A 20,977-nucleotide genomic window follows, 5' to 3' on the forward strand; every position below is an offset into this window, starting at 1 on the left:
TAGAAAACAAAGGGATTGGACTTTTTTTTAAATTTATTTTTGCCTGTATTGGGTCTTCATTGCTGCATGCGGGCTTTCTCTAGTTGCAGCGAGCGGGGTCTACTCTTCATTGCAGTGGGTGGCTTCTCTTGTTGCAGAGCACGGGCTCTAGGCACACAGGCTTCAGTAGTTGTGGCACGCAGGCTCAGCAGTTGTGGCTTGCGGGCTCTAGAGCACAGGCTCAGTAGTTGTGGCACACAGGCTTAGTTGTTTCGCAGCATGTGGGATCTTCCCAGACCAGGGCTCGAACCCGTGTCCCCTGCATTGGCAGGTAGATTCATAACCACTGCGCCACCAGGGAAGCTCCAGGGATTGGGCTTAATGGTTGCCCCACCAGGAGAATTGGCACGGTTTTTAGTACTTAGCCAATGGATTAACTCTAATTCAGGCATGCAAGCCCAGTTTCCTGGAAGATGGGGGGAAGGGATGGGAGTGGAGCCCTGTAGCCCTAGAAACTTCCAATTCCTAGTCTTCTCACCAGAAGGCACATGTTCCTTCTTGCTTCTTTTCCAATTATGCCCATGTGACAGGAGCAGAAATCCATAATCTCCCCCCTCCCACACATGGCATTTCCCAGGGTCCTCCTCTTCCCAGGGCCCTCCTCTTCCCAGGGCCATCTCTGGAGGCAAACTGTTCCTTCCACCCTCCGCTGTAATTTTCACCCCCCCGCCCCCATCCTGTTCCCCTCTCCCCACACCAACCACCATCAAGCCCAGTAAACTAAACTCCCTTGCCTGGCAAGGCAATCTGGGCCACCCCAGTGTGGCACAGTCAGTCCATCTGGAGGACAAACACCACGTGCTGGGCCACGTTGAGCAAAAGACCAGAGCCCAGGAGAAATGGTGTCTTGTGGCCCGAGCTGCCCACCCCCCGGGAGGGAAGGCTGTCAGACAGCGAGGCGTTGACCAGCCCCTCAGTGGTATTGGCCGCCTCCGCCACCGGGGCCCTCGGGGCCAGCAGCTTGGAGAGGAGGCTGCTGAACCTGCTCACTGTGGTGGCCGCTGGCTCTGGGGACGGGCCTGGACTGGACGCAGTGAGGTTCAGCTCCTCAGGGTCCACACAGAGGCCGTCGGCGGAACGCCCAAAGGCCACCTGGCGGAGGTCCAGGCCAGCCACGGAGCCCGGGGAGGTGCACGGCACGTCCGCGGCGCGCCCAAAGCTCTCCATCCAGTCCTGCAGCCACTCCAGGCGACAGTCGCAGCGCCATGGGTTGCGGAAGAGGAAGAGGCGGCCCAAGAAGAAGCCGGGCTGGAAGGCTGCCCAGGCGAGCACGGTGAGATGGTTGCCGTTCAGATGCAGGGCCAGGAGGCCCGAGAGGTTCTGGAAGGCGCCCTCTTCCACGAAGGCGATGTGGTTGCGGTCCAAGTAGAGCAGCTCGAGCTCAGCCAGCTCGCCGAACCAGGCGTGCGCCACACGGCCCAGCGCGTTGCCGCCCAGGTTGAGCGTGCGCAGGCGGCGGAGGCCCAGGAAGGCGTCGGCCGGCAGCGCGGCCAGCAGGTTGTCGTTGAGCAGCAGGTGCTCCAGGGCGCTGCAGTCGCGGAAGGCGCCGCCGTGCACGGCACGGACGCGGTTGGCCTGCAGGCTGAGCGAGCGCAGGCGGCGCAGACCCAGCAGCGAGCTGGAGGCCACGGCCTCGATGCGGCTGCGCTCCAGGTGCGCATGCGTCAGGTTGGCTAGGCCGCGCAGAGCGCCGGGCACGCGGCGGAACAGGTTGTCAAAGGCGGTGAGCTCGCGTAGGGCGGGCAGCTCGGCCAGGAGGCGCTCGGGCACGCTGAAGAGGCGGCAGGCAGCCAGGTCAAGGCGCCGCAGGCGGCCGAGTGCAGCGAAGGTGCGCGCGTGCAGGTAGCGCAGATCGCCGTTGTGCGCCAGGCGCAGCTCGGCCAGGCGCGGCAGGCCCTTGAAGGCGCCAGGCGTGATGAAGGACAGGTTGTTGTGGCGCAGCGACAGGCGGCGCAGCGACGGCAGCGTGCCGAAGGCCCGCTCGCCCAGGAAACGCAGGCCATTGCGGTCCAGGTCAATGGAGGCCGCCTCGCACGGGAACTCGGCCGGCACCCGCAAGAGGCCCGCGCGGTCGCAGCGCACCGAGCAGCCGCGCTCCACGCTGCTGCAGACGCAGGCGGCCGGGCAGGCGCTCGCGCAGGCGTCCTCGGCGGCCCGGGCGCTGGGCAGGCCGAGGACCACCGCTGGCGGGGGCGGGGGCGGGGACGGGGGAGAGGGGAGGGAGGAGAAAAAACAAAAAAGGAACAACTGTCAGCCACAGGATCGCCCCAGGTCCAATCCTACCCGTAAGCGTGGCAGAATGCGGCCATCCACCAGGTTCTCAAATGTCCCACAGAGCCCTGTCCTCCAAAGGACCTCGTTCCGCCTCGCAGACCTTACTCAGGTTTCCCCACCCATCACACCCTTCGCCTTTGCTCTCAAGTTCTGTTCATCAGCAAAACTCAGCTGGAATCCAGGCACCTGACCCAGTCCTAAATCCCGCTTCCCACCACCTGTATCATGGCTTGTGCTCTCCTAGACCGCGACCTAGAGGGCTTGTTGTCTGCATGCATAGAGGGACCTGGAGGGCATCACTGTGGCCTATGCTCTAGCCCTGCACTGCCTAGTACCTAGCCCCCAGCCACATGGGGCTGTTGAGCATTTGAAATGTGACTAGCCTGAACTGAGGTGTGCTCGCAGTGTAAAATACACACCAGATCCCAGAGACTTAGTACCAAAAAAAGGTGAACTATCTCATCCATAATTTTTATATTGCTTACATGTTGAAACGATATTTTAGATATATTGGGTTAGCGAAAATATTAAAATCAATGTCGATAGTTTCTTTTCACCTTTTTTATTGGGCTGCTTAGAGAATTTAAACATGTGTGGCTTGCATTATATTTCTATTGGTGCTGTTGTATCCCCTCCCACCGTAAGAATTCAGTTTTTGAGGACTTGCCTGATGGTGCAGTGGTTAAGAATCCGCCTGCCAATGCAAGAGACACGGGTTCAAGCCCTGGTCCAGGAAGATCCCACATGCTGTGCAGCAACTAAGCCTGTGCGCCACAACTACTGAGCCTGCGAGCCACAACTACTGAGCCTGTGTGCCACAACTACTGAAGCCCACACGCCCTAGACCCCGTGCTCTGCAACAAGAGAAGCCACCGCAATGAGAAGCCTGCGCATCGCAACAAAGAGTAGCCCCCACTCACGGCAACTAGAGAAAGCCCACGTGCAGCAACGAAGACCCAGCACAGCCAAAAATAAATAAATTAAATACATTTAAAATAATAATAATAATTGAATTTTTGAAAACCCCCACTGAGCAAATTAAGCCTCATTAAGAAGGGAGAATTAGGAAACAGGTTGGGAATGAAAGTAAAGCCTATCAATTTTTTTTCTTTAAGTCACTATAATTAAGCCATAAGGACAGCATACTAAACTATCGATGACCTTCTTACACATCTCAAAAATTACTTGTGGACACTGTGTGGTTAATTCCATTCACCAGTCTTCGCTCTCTAGAGCCTTTTTCCCATCATCAGGGGAAGGACTGGTGCTTATAAATTAATTTTGTTCTGAGCATTTGAATGGAGGATCAGATAAAGACTTCCAAAGCCCTCCAGGTGGCTTGCCACCTGCAGGAAAGCAGAATGGCATGGCCTGCTTCTGTATGGTAGCCAGAAGTCCCAAGCCCCATCTTCAGTTCCAATGGAAAAGGCAGGATGGAAGATGCACAAGTTTTATTTTCTGGCCAGGAGCAGCTGGCAGGTGGAATATGCTCCATCTGAAATTCCTGCAGAGGAGCAAAGGTACCCAGATGTAAAACCTGACCACTGCTATTCATAATTTCTACCTGTCCTCGACAGTACTCCCAAATTCCGGCAAACACCCTGGCTACTGTGCAGTCCCTCCCACTGTGTACACGTGATGCTGCCTTGCCTATCCAAGCCCTCGTGGGAACCTGAAGGTGTGGCCACACAAGGAGTGTGTATCAATAGATCTGCTTGCTGCTGCCTCTGTAGGTTTGCTCAGCTTCCAATGTCTTTTCAGTACATCTGTTATGGACACTCATGTTTTTCTCAGTTTCTAGGAAGGGGATTCAGCCCTTTCAGCCTTGGCTGGAGAACACTCAGCCCTTTGAGGAACCCTTCAGTTGTAAACTGTAGCTAGTTCAAAATTCTGATGTTCCAGAGACTTAGCTTTTCTCTCTCCCTAAGAACTGTGAACTAGACACCAAGCTTCCAGCAAAGTTCTTGGACCCTGTGCTGGGCTTGGCTGTAAACGGGGCAGCTGCTGGGCGGGACAGACACCCTGTTAGAGAGACAGGGCCAAGAATGTAACCTTAACTCCAGGCATCAGCTGGACAGAGGCAGAACCTTCTTCTATTAACTCTTCCAACTGGGTCAAGCAGAGGCATCAGATTTCCTTACAAATAGTCCTTCATTCTACTCTCTTCTCCTTTCTAATTAAGGGAAGTGCACTCTCAACCATATGACTCATGTTTCTGCTCCACAATAGCTAATATTGTTCCAGGCGCACTGTATGGCTCAGTAAGTATTTGCAGAATTAAATAGAATTGATGCCTTCCTCTGTAACAATCCCTGCTGGGGTATGTCATTTATTTTTAAAACTTTGTCAAGGAATTCATGGAATTATGACAGACAGGATACAACCAACTTGTTTGCATAATGCAAGAGATCAAAGTTTGGGCTCTTTGGCTGCCAGTTTTTTTTTTTTTAATACATGCAACAGGGGTGGGGGTGAAGCTTTTTATTGTATATCTTTTTACCTTGTACATTTTGAGCCATGTGAATGTATTACCTATTTCACAAAATAGATTAAAGTGGTTTTTTTTTAACTTTAAACACTCAAGATGTCACTATTAGAGACCTATTTTCAGCCTCTGAAACTTTGATAGCCATTAGGAACAATAACTAATTTACTGGACTATTTAGTGAAATTTAAATTAAATCAAGTAAATTGTCAGAACAGACAACCAAACTCCAGTATTGGTTTACCCAATATGAAGACTAAGTATATGCCTAGTGAGCCAGAAAAACAGGGCACCAAAGCAAAATTTTTATTTATTTATTTATTTATTTATTTATGCCTGTGTTGGGTCTTCGTTGCTGTGCACCGGCTTCTCATTGCGGTGGCTTCTCTTGTGGCGGAGCACAGACTCTAGGCACGCGGGCTTCAGTAGTTGTGGCACGCAGGTTCTAGAGCACAGGCTCAGTAGTTATGGCACACCAGCTAAGTTGCTCCGCAGCACGTGGGATCTTCCTGGACCAGGGCTCGAACCCATGACCCCTGCATTGGCAGGTGGATTCTTAACCACTGCGCCACCAGGGAAGTCCCCAAAACAAAATTTTAAAAAATAATAACATAGGGACTTCCCTGACGGTCCAGTGATTAAGACTCTGCACTTCCACTGCAGGGGGCGCGAGTTCAATCCCTGGTCGGGGAACTAAGATCCCCCATGCTATGAGGTGCCGCCAATTAGTTAATTAATTAAATTAAAGAATAATAACATTTGGGTGAGTTCTGCTTGCAATAATGGCAGAGTAGCTTGTATCAGACTAACATTTCTGCTGATTACTAGTGTCAACTCTGGAAAAATATTTTTTAAAAATCATTTGAACACAACACTGTAAATCAACTGTACTTAAATTTTTAAAAAAAATCCCTTGAAGGCACTAGAGAGAAACCTAAACAGGCCACCAGAGTAGATACGACCCTTAAATGAAAAGAAGCAAACTGAGAGGCACATTTAACTGGCTTTTCCTCTCAGGGCATTTTCAAGTCCACACTGCACATGGGCAGTAGAGCTCAAGCAGAAAGCAAGAGTCTTACTGGGCTGAGAAATTAGAGGTCAGAGTGTATAGCAGCAACAGTGGCTGGAAATTGAGGAGGGAAACCATAAGAAAGAGGGAGCCACAAAATTTGCTCACAAGCTCCCCTTAGATCTTTGTTTGAGTCCTAAAGTGCATGTATGTGGAGTGAATCCAAGGAGCCAAGAACAGAACTCCAAGAGAACTAAACAGAGATTTCAGCAATTTCCCAGTACTGAGAAGCAGATTAAGAGTTCAAAGTCCACCAAGTTAGAAGCTCTTATAAAATACCTCGACCTTTCCATTGAAACCCCGGAAGGCCACACCTCAGGAGTAAAGACCATTTCCCAGGGCAAAGGGTAAAACGGAAGTAGGCCTTCCCTAACAAAGACTGAAACCAAACTTCCCCTGTATCAAGGGGATCTGCCAGTAGTTTAGCTGAAGGCCAGAAGGAAATTCAACACTCTTCAAAGGAAGATAAGAGGATCTAGAGTTTCTATAACTACAATCTACAATATCTGCTATACAATCAAATAATACTAGATATGTGAAGAAGAAGCAAAACACGACATTGCTCAAGAGGAAAAAAAATAGTTAACAGAAGCAGACACAGTGACAGCCCAGATGTTAGAATTACAAAACAAGGATTTATTATAATTATGTTTAGGAATTTATAGGAAAAGATGGATATAATGCATGAGGATATGGGGAATGTGAATTTTAGAAGTATGGGTCAATTAAAAAAAAAGGTATGGAAACTGTGAATATGAACCAAGTAGAAATCTTAGTACTGAAATAATACCATATCTGAAATTTAAAAAAAAAATCACTGAATAAGAAAAACAGCAGACTAGACACAACAGAATAAATATTCATGAATTTGAAAGAAGTCAATAGTCAATTACCCAAAATGAAGCTCAGGGAGAAAAGATTGGAAAAAATATGATCAGAGCTTCAATGACCTATGGGACAACATCAAGCAATTAGACTAACATGCGTGTATTTGCAGCCCCAGAGGAGAAAAGAGAGAGAATATGGCAAAAAAATAATTGAAGACAATTTCCAAAATTTGATTAAAAACACAAAGCTCAGCAAACCCCAACTAATATCACACATGTGCACACACACACATATTATCTAGGCACATCACAGTCAAACTGCTGAAAACCAAAGTAGAAAGAAAATTCTTTAAGGCATCCAAAGAAAAAAGACACGTTACATAGAGTAAACATCAATTAAAAAGTGATGACTGATTTCGTATCAGAAACAGTGGAGGGCATAAGACAATAGAATTATGTCTTATAAGCTGCTGAAAGAAAAGCAAAATCTGGCAACCCAGAATTCTATATCCAATGGAAATATCTTCAAAAATGAAGTACAATAGAGATGCTTTCAGGTTAACAAAATCTGAGAAAATGCATCTACATCAGATCTTCTGCACAACAAGAAATGAAGACATTGTTTAGCTTGAAGGAAAATGACACTAGATGAAAGTCAGATCTACAGGAAGGAATGAAGAGCAATGGAAATGGCAAATATGCCACTAAATATAAAAGACCTTAATTGCTTAACAGACAAGTGACTGTTGAAAGCAAAACTAACAATGTGTTGTGGAATTTATAACATATGTAAATGAAAAATATGACAATAGCATAAAGAATGAGAAGAAGGGTAAACTAAATTGTACTCATAAGGATCTCGTGTTACACATGAAACTGTATAAGACTAATTCAAAGTAGACCACGATACAGACTTGATGTAAGGGGTATGCACCACCAGCATAACTGCGTGGGCCACAGAAACCATGCTGCAAGCCCATCTGGGTGCTGACTGCCTCATGATGCTTTTAAAAATGGGCATTGCAGTGGTGGTGGGGATCTCGTCAATTAAGTGGAGAATGGGGAAGCAAAGGCTTTTCCCCAAACCTTTAAGGTGGGTTTTTGTTTGGGGTGGGTTTTTGTTTGGGGTGGGTTCCCCCCCCAGATTTTTACTTTTAAATCTTAAATGATATACTGCAGGCCTCAGGCATGACAGACAATGAGCAGGTGAAGAACCAATGTTCTTCATTGGTTCTTCATTGGAAAGTGCTCAAAAACTCCTGTGTTAGCTAACAAGCTTCTGAATGTATCACTGTAGTCCACAGAGAAAGCTGGGAAAGGTAGCAAGGAGATGCTGCATCAGCTACTGCAGACTTAAAACAAAGTTGGTGTCTCTTTGGACTTTAAAATTGTTCCTATGTAGCTTATTTTATTTTTGTTTAATCAAATAAACAAGAGGGTTTTTCCATGGGGGAAAAAAAGTAGACCATGATAAATTAAAGATGCATATTGCAATCCCTAGAAAATAAAAAAGAATCTCAACCCCTACCTCACAGCATACACAAAATCTTATTTTAGATGGACCAAAGACCTAAATGTAAAAGCTAAAACTATAAAGCTTCTTAAAGATAACACAGGAGAGGGCCTCCCTGGTGGCGCAGTGGTTGAGAGTCCGCCTGCCGATGCAGGGGATACGGGTTCGTGCCCCGGTCTGGGAGGATCCCATATGCCGCGGAGCGGCTGGGCCCGTGAGCCATGGCCTCTGGGCCTGCGCGTCCGGAGCCTGTGCTCCGCAACGGGAGAGGCCACAACAGTGAGAGGCCCGCATACCGCAAAAAGAAAAAAAAAAAAAAAAAGATAACACAGGAGAATATCTTTGTGACCTAGTGGTAGGCAAAGATTTCTTAGGGGAAAAAAAAAAGCATTAACCATAAAGGAAAAAAGTAATAAATTAGATTCATCAAAATTTAAAAGTTCTCCTCTTTGAAAGACACTTGAGAGAATGAAAAAACAAGCCACAGACTGTGAGAAAATATCTGTATATTTTCTCTGTATATATCTCATAAATGACTTGTATTCAAAATTTCTAAAGAACTCTCAAAACTCAATAATAAGAAGACAGGCAACAAATTATAAATAATTTATTAAATAATAATATTCAAATAAATATAAGTTTATAAATAAACTTATTTGATGATATTATTAAATAATAAACTATAAATAAATAAATCACCCAATTAATAAATGGGCAAAATATTAGAAGAAATGCTTTACCAAAAAAGATATACAGGAGACAAATAAACACATGAAAAGATGGTCAACATTATTAGTTGTTAGGGAAATGCAAATTAAAATAGTCACCTATTAGAATGACTAAAATTAGAAAGACTGACCACACCAGGTGTTGGAGAGCATATAGAATAACTGGAACTCTCTTACTCTGCTGGTAGAAATGTCAAATGGTGCAACCATGTTGGAAACAATGTGGCAGTTTCTTTAAAAGTTAATCATGGGCTTCCCTGGTGGCGCAGTGGTTGAGAGTCTGCCTGCCGATGCAGGGGACACGGGTTCGTGCCCTGGTCTGAGAAGATCCCACATGCCGCGGAGCGGCCGGGCCCGTGAGCCATGGCCACTGAGTCTGTGCGTCCAGAGCCTGTGCTCTGCAGCGGGAGAGGCCACAACAGTGAGAGGCCCGTGTACCGCAAAAAAAAAAAAAAAAAAAGTTAATCATACACCTGCCTTATGATTGACCCATTCTGCTTGTAGGGAAATAAAAGCACACGTCCATACAAAAGGCTTGGGCATGAATGTTCACAGCAGCTTTACTCATACTAACCCCAAACTGGAAATAACACCAACAGCCATCAAGAGTTGAATGGGGGGACTTCCCTGGTGGCACAGTGGTTAACAATCTGCCTGCCAATGCAGGAGATACAGGTTTGATCCGTGGTCCGGGAAGATCCCACATGCCATGGAGCAACTAAGCCCGTGAGCCACAACTACTGAGCCTGCGCTCTAGAGCCCGTGAGCCACAACTACTGAAGCCCGAACGCCTAGAGCCCGTGCTCCACAACAAGAGAAACCACCACAATGAGAAGCCCGCGCACCGCAACGAAGAGTAGCCCCCGCTCGCCGCAACTAGAGAAAGCCCGCGCACAGCAACGAAGACCCAACGCAGCCAAAAATAAATAAATAAATAAATGTATAAATAAGTAAATAAAAAGGAGATGGATCTATTTGTATAACATGGAAAGACTTCTAAGATATATATTTTTTTAAAAAGAGTTGAATGGGTAAACAAATTATGATATATGCATACAATGGAATACTACTCAGTGATAAAAAGGAATGGATTATTGATACATATAACATGGATGACTCTCAAGATAATTCTGCTGAGTGAAGGAAGCCAGACAAAAAAGAGCACATACTGTATGATTCCATTTACAAAAAGTCCTAGAAACTGCAAATTAGTCTATAGTAACAGAAAGATCAGTGGTTGCCTGGGGATGGATGGGGGGGCAGGGAGGGGCAGAAGGGAAGGATTACAAAGGGGCATGAACTTTGGGGGTGATGGATGTGGGATATGTTCATTATCTCAATGGTGCTGATGGTTTCATGAGGGAACACTTTAAATATGTTTAATTTGTTATATGCCAATTATACCTCAATAAAGCTATTTTTTAAAAGAGATACCATTTGTGTGTGTGCCTGTATGTGTGTATGACTTGTATACAGAATATAAAAACTACTCCTACAAATGAAGAATAATGAAAAGACAAACTAAATAAAAATGAGTAGAAGACCTGAACACTTTACAAAAGAATATATTAAGGGCTTCCCTGGTGGCGCAGTGGTTGAGAGTCTGCCTGCCGATGCACGGGACATGGGTTCGTGCCCCGGTCTGGGAAGATCCCACATGCCGCAGAGCGGCTGGGCCCCATGAGCCATGGCCGCTGAGCCTGTGCGTCCGGAGCCTGTGCTCCGCAACGGGAGAGGCCACAACAGTGAGAGGCCCGCGTACCAAAAAAATAAATAAATAAAACTACAGTGAGATTTCCCTACACACTCACTAGAATGGGTGACAACCCTAAATGCTGGTGAGGATGTAGAACAACGGGATTCTCTTACATTGTTGATGTGAGTGGAAAATAGTTCAATAACTTTGGGAAACTTTGACAGTATCTATTAAAGCTAAACATATGACTATGATTCAGCAATTCCATGTATTTACCCAAGAGAAATGAAAACAAAAAGTCCACATAAAGACTGTACAAGAAAGTTCACTGTGGCTTATTCAGAATAGACCAAAACAGGAAATTACTCAACAGCAGAGAAATAAATTACAACATAGCCATACAGTGGAATACCACTCAGCAATAAAAAGGAACAAACTATTGACACAACAAAAACATTACGGTGAGCAAAAGAGAGCTGACACAAGAGTACATACTATACGATTAAATGTACATGCAGTCCCAGAAGAGAGCTGCTTGAAGTGGCTCTGGGAGCTCAACAGACATGGCCTGCAGATGTATTCTACCCCCAAAGACAGCAAATATGCACAGGGCAGAGTTTGGGAAGTATGGTACCATATGTTGTCCAGGTGATATAAGCATGTCTAATGCTATTCAAATTAACCACAGTTTATGGGTTTCTTTTGCTCTTATAACAACCAACTTTTAATAAGTATTTGCTCGGGGCTAAGCTTGCTATATATATTATTCCATTTAATGACAACCCTGCAATGTAAGTATTCTTCTCTTCTACTCACAAAAAGAGGAAACTCGGGTTCAGGGTGGTTAAACACCACCAACCTTTGATTTTTGTCTTTCCACTGTACTGTACTATCCCCCACCCACCCAACCCTAGCCTTTCTGAGCTTTTGTTTCTTTAACTGTGAACTGAAGAGCCTGCACTTCCTGACCTTGGAGGGCCCTTCTGGCTCTCATTTTCCACAGTTGGACAGCAGCTGTTGCCAAGCACCACGTCTAAGAAAAAATACCCCACTCAAAACCCCATGTTTCTCTGCAGCCTCCTCCCAGCCACAGCTGTTTGGACTGCAGGTGAACTTTTTTTTTTTGCGGTACGCAGTCCTCTCACTGTTGTGGCCTCTCCCGTTGCGGAGCACAGGCTCCGGACACGCAGGCTCAGCGGCCATGGCTCACAGGCCCAGCTGCTCCGCGGTATGTGGGATCTTCCCGGACCGGGGCACGAACCCATGTCCCCTGCATCGGCAGGCGGACTCTCAACCACTGCGCCACCAGGGAAGCCCAGGTGAACATTTGACCTAAGCAGAGCCAATCAGATTCATTCCTTCCCTGTGAACATGGAACAGGCAGCGAGATCATGTGAGCACCAACTGCTATATAGCATTGGGGCTGGGGTTTGTACCAAACCCATGTACAGGTCAAAGTCATTGGGGAGCCGGAGCCAAAGGCAAGGTAAGGAAACTGGTGTGCAGAGAGAGGAGTAGATTGGCCATGAGAATCACAGAAAAGGAGATCAGGGACAGTGGAAAGCTCCTGGCCAGCCCTTTAGTTCCCATAAGGCCCTGCTATAGCTATTTCTGTGACATTTCCCTGCTTCCATTTCAGAAACCCACTCAAACCATCTGGGCAGACCAGTGGATTTCTGTTCCTTGCAACCAAACCATCTCTGCTTGTAGTGGACATCTGATGCCTTTTCCGGCTACCCAGCTCCTTTTAAGTACTGTTCATACATTTAGGGAATTTCCTACATTATAAGTCCTGCCTCCTCAATACAGAAGCCAGAAACTCTCTTTTCTCAACTTCCCTTGCAGTTAGGGCCCAGGCATGTGACCTAGCTTTGCCTGTCAGAAGTAGGCGCCAGGCAGAAACCATTTTCTGGCCAGGATGGTGGCAGAGTGCATCTGGCTTCCAGGCTCCCATGGTGGAATTTCAGGCACCCAGCACCCAGCATGATGCCTGTGAACGGTCAGGTGTGTCCCCCAGTGGTGGTGGCCATGGGGTCTTTGCTGGAACTGCCCCACTACCTGATTTAGGCATTGCTCCGGGCAGTGAACCTCCAACCAGGAAGCCTGGGAACACCTAGCATCCCTGAATAAACCCCTTCTCATCTTCAGTGACCTGGAGTGGGTTCTATGGCTTGCAGTGAGATTCCTGAGCAACATCCTAAGTAAGACAGGTTCCCGACAGGTTCCTGTAATCCCTTGAGTACCATCTCCTCCTTCTGGCCCCTCCCCTTTCCCTGAGAACCTCATGAATTCTTCACCTTGAAAGAGAAAATGACTCAAATTCGAGACCAGGCAGCACCCCTCAACCAAAAGGAAGCTCTTTGCCATTCATTGGCAGGAAATATAGAAAATGGAATCAAAAATTGTTTAGGCCATCCCCAATTTTTCCAAATTCAAATGAAAAGCGGCCTCTCCTGGAATCAGAAGGGATCATTCCAAAGACAAATCTCCTTGGCTGTCCAGAGCTGAGTTCCATGGGAATCCCTTGGCCAAAAACACATTTACCAAATTAAAATAAAGATCACAGTTTGTGAGAAGAGAAGTCAAACTCATTGGCAGTTGCTTAGCAATTTATTTTCTCCCATCGGAATTTTTGGGAAGGCTCCATGTGGAAATCTGAAAAGGCTTCAGTGCTTTTATTCCCAGCCTGAGGTAGGGAGGGGAAGATGAGAAATTCAGCAGGATGGGCCTCAGCTCAGCCTGCCTCCGTCATAGCTCCAGAATTCACATGTGGGGCTTTCCAGAGCATTCGGTCTGGAAACACTCCTCCTGAGGGTGCGGCCTCTCACGCTAAATCTCTCGTAAACTCTGATGACACTGCCTTTCCCCCCCTGCTCTCTCATACTGCTTTTTTTGTTGTTTTTTTTTCTTTTGTTTCTCAGTTTCCTCATCTGTAATAGATGGACAATTATGAGGAACAAATGACTTGTAATACTTGAAAGAGCTGTGAAAGCATTGGGCCAAGCTAACAGCAGATTCCATGAGCCACTGTTGTCACAAGATTAAATCTCACCAAGGGACCAGTACTTCAAGGACCATGTGAATATCTGCCCCAGAGTGGAAAGCAAAATACCAAGCGTCAGAATACTGAAGTTATTACTACAAGTAAACTACAAAGGAAGGATCTAGAATGGTTCTCTACCTGGGCTGCACATTAGAATCACCTAAGGAGCTTTTAACCAACTCACAACTCACCAGATTACATCAGAATCTTCAGGTGTGGAAGCAGGCATCCGTACTCTAAAAAGTTCCACAGGGAATTCCAATATATAGCCCAAGTCAAAAACCAAGGGTCGGGGGCCTCCCTGGTGGCGCAGTGGTTGAGAGTCCGCCTGCCGATGCAGGGGATACGGGTTCGTGCCCCGGTCTGGGAGGATCCCATATGCCGCGGAGCGGCTGGGCCCGTGAGCCATGGCCGCTGGGCCTGCGCATCCGGAGCCTGTGCTCTGCAACGGGAGAGGCCACAAGAGTGAGAGGCCCGCATACCGCAAAAAGAAAAAAAAAAAAACAAACCAAGGGTCGGGCTTCCCTGGTGGCGCAGTGGTTAAGAATCCTCCTGCCAACACAGGGGACACAGGTTCAAGCCCTGGTCCTGGAAGATCCCACATGACTTGGAGCAACTAAGCCCATGCGCCACAACTACTGAGCCTGAACTCTAGAGCCCACGAGCCACAGCTACTGAGTCCCTGTGCCACAACTACTGAGGCCCGCGTGCCTAGACTCGTGCTCTGCAACAAGAGAAGCCACCGCAATGAGAAGCCTGCACACCACAACAAAGAATAGCCCCCGTTCACCACAACTAGAGAAAGCCTGTGCACAGCAATGAAGACCCAACACAGCCAAAAATAAAAGAAATAAAGAAAATCCAATCCCCCCCAAAAAAACCAGGGGTCTAGGTGGACCAACTTTATAAAGATGGGATTCGTCTGTTTGGTATCAAACACTACAGGGTGTAAAATAAAGTTATCGCATGCCCCAGCAATTCCACTCCTAGGTGAAAGTGGGTGTTCTAACAAATACTTGTACGCAAGCGTCCATAAGGCACTATTCACAATAGCCCAAAGATGGAAGCAACAAATGTTCAACAACAGGTAAATGGATAAACAAAACATGGTCTAGCTACACGGTGGAATATTAATCTGCCATAAAAAGTAATGAAGTATTGACACATGCTACAACGTGGCATGTGTCAGTATTCAAAAACAGAACCTCAAAAACATTATGCTAGGGGAAAGCAGCCAGACACACAAGGCCACATATGATTCCATTTATATGATGTATCCAGAATAGGCAAATCCATGGAGAAAGAAAGTGGATTAGCGGTTGCCTGGGGCTGACAGAAAGAAAAGAGTGAGTAGTGACTGCTTAATAGGTACCGGGTTTCCTTTTAGGATGTGAAAATGGCTTGGAACTAGATAGAGGGGATATATGCACAACATTGTGAATGTACTAAATGCCACCGAATTGTACACTTTAAACTGGTTAATGGTTAATCTTTTGTTATGTGAATTTTACTTCAAACAACAACAACAAAAAAGGTACAAGGTGTCCCTGAATTGGGGCAAATACCAGAAATGGGTCCCTGCCTTTGTATTCTGGTCCAGTATACTGGCCAGCCCCCGAGCTGCAGGGAGGCGGCAATGGCCGGGCTCAGATGCCCGCACAATGATGTCTTTTTTTTAATTATATTTTTTTTGGAATGATGTCTTAATGCAGACCAGCTGAGGGATTTCTCCGTAGGTCCTCAGCTTTTTGAGTATATGCTTTTGCCCCTTGAGGTTTGCTAGGAAAAGAGTTACTCATGGAGTTTCCAACCACAGACTGAGTTTGAAGTGTTTCTTCACCCTCATTGTTTTCAAAGAACTTGTGCCTCACGAAGCCAAAATAGCAAGGGAAAATGTGGTCCATTTTCTGATTTCAGCAAAATCTCTTCAGCCACTTTGGCTCTACAAGTCATTCCCCTCCCACTCTCGGTAAATGCTATCCCAATTACTCCTCAGACCAAGCCCCAGTGCCGGATTTTCAGAACCAAATGGGCTGAGGGAAGCAGAAATGCAGTGAGGGAGACCATTCCATGGCCTCTCATCTCACAGTGACCCCAGAACTTGCTTCTCACATCATGCAGGTATCTTCTGTGACAGACAAGAAAGGCTCATGGGTTCACACTGCAGCTTTGCTGGCCAATGTGAATCATGGGGGCGGTGGAGAAATCAGTTGGTCTTCAGAGGGGTGGTCTGCTAATGGCCTCGCAGGCCTTGTGGATCTCGAGGTGGAGAGCTGTCCCATCTAAGGAGGAAAACACTAGGCCCCAGAAAGTCCTCCAGGTCTAAATACAACTGCTCCAAATTGGAAACAACTTAAGGGCTCAACAATAGGGTAATGGATAAACAAACCAGTACACCCAGGCAAGGGAAAACTACTTGGCAATCAAAAGGAAGCAGCTACTTATCTATGTAATGACGTCGATGAATCTAACCCACATACTGCCCAGCTCTCCACAGTGCCTGACTCTCAATAACGAGGGATTTGTTCTCCTTGGGGTGCAGCTCTCTCCCTACAACCTTCCTTTTTTCTTTTAAGTCAAGTTGATTCAGGTATAATTTACTTACGATAAAACGTATCCATTTTAAGTGTACGTAGTTCAGAAAGTATACCAAACATATGCACCCACATAACCCCCACCCCAATCACAATGTAGAATATTCCAGAAAGTTTCCTCAGGCCCCCCCCCTTTTTTTTTTGCGGTACGCGGGCCTCTCACTGTTGTGGCCTCTCCCGTTGCGGAGCACAGGCTCCGGACACGCAGGCCCAGCGGCCATGGCTCACGGGCCCAGCCGCTCTGCGGCATGTGGGGTCTTCCCGGACCGGGGCACGAACCCGCGTCCCCTGCATCGGCAGGCGGACTCTCAACCACTGTGCCACCAGGGAAGCCCTCTCAGGCCCCTTTGACAGCAGTCCCCTCCCCATCCTCTGCTCCAGGTAACCAGTAATACAGTTTCCGAAGTATAGTCTTGCCTGTTCTAGAACTTCATGTAAATGAAATAAAATGGTTCTTTCAGCCAACATTGTGTTTGTGAGATTCATCAATGTTGCTCCGAAGATCAGTTGATGATTCCTTAGTATTGCTGAGCAGTGTTCCGTCGTATGGCTGTACCGCCATTTGCGTATTCAGTCACTTGCTGATGGACATTTGGATTGCTTCCAGTTTTCACCTATTGTGACTAAAGCTGACTAAAGTGACTAAAGTCACCTATAGTGACTAAGGACTTGGGTGCAAGTCTTTTTGTGGACATGTGTTTTCATTTCCCATTTATCTAGGAGTGGGATTGCTGGCTCATATGGTAAATATATGTTGAACGACCCAAGAAACTGCTAAACAGTTCTCCACAGGGGCCGTGCCATTTTGCATTCCCACCAGCTGGAGAGTCCCAGTCGCTCCACATCCTCACCAACAACTGCTATGGTCTTTTTGACTAGCCATCCTAGTGGGTGTGAGGTGGCATCTCATTGTGCTTTGGATTTGCATTCCCCCAATGACTACTGATGTGGAGCATCTTTCCATATGCTTATTAGCATTTTGCATATCTTCCTTGATGAAACAGCTATTCAAAAATGTTTGCCAATGGGTTGTCTTATGATTGGATTTGAAGTTTATATATATATATATATATATATATATTTTTTTTTTTTTTTAACGCAAGACCTTTATCAGGTATTGTCATGGTTCTAATCTGGGCAGCTTCACCCATTCAACAAGCAAACCCTTATTAAGAACTTAAGTAAGACTCTAGAGACAGGAGGCAAATAAGCCCCAAACCCTAGCCCTCATTAAAGACTCATGGTTTAGAGCAAGCCGATGGCGAAGACCCCTGTAAAGCAAGACAAGGAAGTGGGATATTGTGGACAGCAGGAAGACCCTGAAGGGGTTGCCATGGGGGAGGGGGGAGAGGAGAGGCATTTCCAGGAGACCCTCCTGTGGAGAATTTCTGTTTCAGTTTTGCCCTAGATTTACCCTGCTATGAGCCACCTCTGATTCCACCATGATCTTGTTTTGTCAGGCTGATTCAGTCATTTTTCTCTAGCTGGGGTGGTAGAGTCCTATCCCTGCCTGCTTCTCGGGAACACGTTGTCTGCAATCCTTGTGACTTGTAGTCAGAGTAATATTGTCTGTGCTGCTGAGTGCATTTTAAATGAAAGCGCCAGGGGATGTGGAGATGGTCATTAATTTTAAGTGCATCTATTATTAGCAAATGATGTCACCGCTCAGCTCTCCAATTTGTCACAAGAAGTCTGTCTGTATTTCGGGTCTCTGCAGCAGGGACAGTTCCTCTTTGGCAGCATGCAGGCTATGAATACTGTCTGCTTTCTGTGAGGAACAGGAGAGCTTTGGGTACAGAATTAAAATAATGTTGGCTCTTCGAAGCAAACATTCTGTCCCAATGAGTCAATCAAACTTCATATCCTTTCTAGGTAGGAGAAATGGCAAGGAGCTGACTGTTTGTAATTATATAAATGTCAACCTCTGTCCTTTGGAGACTCCTGCAGCTAGGAAGTCATGTCCTATTTATCCATACTGTTCCCTGAGCCTTGTTCCAATTTTTTTTTCTCATTTACTTATTGAGTCGGCCATTAAAGAATGTAAGTTTCTCAAGGACAAAGGCTATGCAATTATCTCTCTCATGATATCCCTAGAGTGTACTGAAGGTACAGTGTGTACCTGTTGATTCCTTGAATACAGCAAGTTCTACTTTTTAAAGGTGGAATTAAAGAATAAGAAAATTCTATTACTACCGTTCTTAGAATTATCTGGCAACATTTTCTCTGCCAGCATGGCATAGAGAGGTCTATTATGTGGGTCATTATGACCTCAAATAATTATACATTCACCTGAGGGTCAGAAGAACAGAGTCTGTGTAAATTGCTTACTGCAGAACTTAACAAGGGATTTTGCCTTGGGCTATCTCGGTTGGGTTGGAACAGCTGGAGCTGTAGAGGTGTGGAAAAAAATTGGGGATGAGTCTTCTTATTATGTTAAAACCCATATAACAATAGGACCAAAAAACTTGGAAAAAATTCCTAAACATCCATAATCACATAATTCCAACATGATATTTTTCATGTCATCTTCCTCCTTTAGGAAGATGATTTCTTTAAGGGATTTTTTAACGAAATGAGCTTAAAATAATGTGATTAGAAAACCACTATAGTTTTTGGTAATTACACCAATGAATTGATATCTGAAATTAGAATAAGAAAACCCCCAAGAGTTTACTTCATATATTTGGCTCAGGAGTTTTGTTTTTAAAACAAACAAAAAACCAAAAACACCCCCCCTCCCCGACCTGCTGTTTTCTTTAACTCTCTGTACCCTCCCCCATGATCGCACATTCAGTGAAACCTAATCAGAAGTATTGGTGTCCAGGTACAGCTTTCATGGAGGCCACCTGAAGCCCACACTTCTTGGGTAGAAGCCCTGTGGTTTCCACGCATGTTCTAGCATCTTCTACTGACTTCCCAACCCCCTCACCCACTGGCAGGTGTCTGCTAGGGGACGGAAGGAGGGGGCCTTGGAACTCACCATGCAGCAGCAGGAACAGCATCCCGCAGCTTTTCACGCACCTGGTGGCTTAGAACCACCCAGCTGTGGAATCCCTACCTAAGGGGAGAGAGCACAGGTCACCGGGTGCCCAGGAGGGGGTCCCTTGACAACCAGGTCACTCAGGCCCCTCTCTATACCTCCACTTCCTCCTGAATGCCCTACCTTTCCCCCTTCTTCTCTGCATGCATTTCTCCCCATCACCTTGGTGCTGGGTTAGGAAAAACCAGTAACAACAGCCAATCAGACGCTCCCCCCAAACTGACAGCTTGGATGTGTTTGGAAATCCTTCGTCAGCAGCAACTCACACGGACTCACTGACAACCCAGCAAGGAAATGGACAGAGAGGAAACCTCTGCAGAGAAGCATTAGTGAATAGTCCCCAAATGTTGCTTACCATCCTGGGGCTCTGCCTGATACTGCTCCTCCTCCAAGGTGCCCTTCAGCTCTCCCAGCCCATCCATCTCCCAAGTCAAGCAGCCACAGATGCTAAAAATGATTCGACAGAGAAGGAAAGTGGGGGCAGGGAGGATGGTGAGCCGGGGCAGAGGAGAAATAGTTGCTTATGCAGGTTTGAGTGCCTGTTTTTCTTTCTCTAGATTTAATGGCAGGAAAATCCTGTATCAGATGAGGATTAACAGAGATGAGAGAATGTGTCTGCCTTTCGAATCACCAAAGCCAGTGACAGATTTTGCTGACACACCAATCAGCTTTATTCCCAGGCCTCAGCTTCTCCATCTGCCTGGCCCCTTTCTCTCCTTAAACCTTCCGCAGACCCCGCCTCCTGTCCTGACCCCAGCCCCAAGCAATGTGCAGCCAGAAACTGGCTTCCTGCCACCCAAATAGCATTATCAGCATTTTCAACAAGGACATGTCATATAACTTGGAGAGGTGGGGAAAGGACAAAACAGCTTAAAATAATGTTTTCCCGAAATGCAGGCTGCTGCTTTCCTTTCTCTGTGGAGTAGTTGAAGGCGGATGATCCAAAAAACAGGCTGAAGATGGCTTTTCACTATCACGAGGCTTGGAGTCCCGGCTTTGGGGTCAAGGCCATACTTGCCACCCCATAAGGCAGCAGGTCCGTGGGCCATTTTCAGAACCTGGCTGAGATTTCTCAAACCCATCAGGACTCAGAGTGTGGCCTCAGACCAGCAGCAGCCTCTGGGAGCTGGTTAGGAAGGGGGATGTCTCAGGACCCCAACCCCACACCCCTGGAATCAGCATCTGCATTTTAACAAGACTCCTATGCTCCCTAAAGTGGAAAGCCCTGGTTTAGGGGAGTGATGAAGGGGGTCTGCTCAAGGTGGTGGCAACAGTTTGGCTGCCCTCACATTCTTCTGGGCCCAGCGGATCCACCGGGCCTGGCTGTAGGGTCTGGCCCTCAGCTCTGCTCGAGCAAGCTCCCAGGTATCCATGGCAACCTGCTGCATCCTGGCTGTCATGGCCTTGGTGTGCCAGTGCTGATGGGCCAGGAGTCCCATCCCACAAAGAGGTCTCAGGGTGTGAAGCTAAGCATCTGAGGCTGCTGTGCCCTGGGGAATTTTTGTTTTCTTTCATTTGGGTCTTGAAAGCCAAAATACGGTTGAACTTGTCATAACTTCTGCTGGGAAGGAAGCCATACTGGGGATGGGGTATGGATGTGGGCGAAGGGAGCCTGCAAATGAAGTCCCTGTCCCCAGAGCGGTAGGCAGCTCTCCCCTTGTGACCGCTC

The 20,977-nt window shown here is 46.8% G+C and overlaps 1 protein-coding gene across 1 annotated transcript; it reads right to left on the reverse strand.

The window, feature by feature from the left end:
- Nucleotides 1-810: 810 nt before the first annotated feature.
- On the reverse strand, nt 811-19,730 carry NYX (nyctalopin; the record flags this gene model as incomplete). The annotated part of the gene is made up of 2 exons (XM_081223102.1): nt 811-2,222; nt 19,664-19,730. 2 exons carry the CDS (start codon nt 19,728-19,730, stop codon nt 811-813), a joined length of 1,479 nt encoding a protein of 492 aa, XP_081079228.1.
- Between the last annotated feature and the right edge of the window lie 1,247 nt (nt 19,731-20,977).

Source organism: Mesoplodon bidens (assembly GCF_964165515.1).
Source record: "Mesoplodon bidens genome assembly, chromosome: X".
Taxonomy (NCBI): Eukaryota; Metazoa; Chordata; class Mammalia; order Artiodactyla; family Ziphiidae; genus Mesoplodon; species Mesoplodon bidens.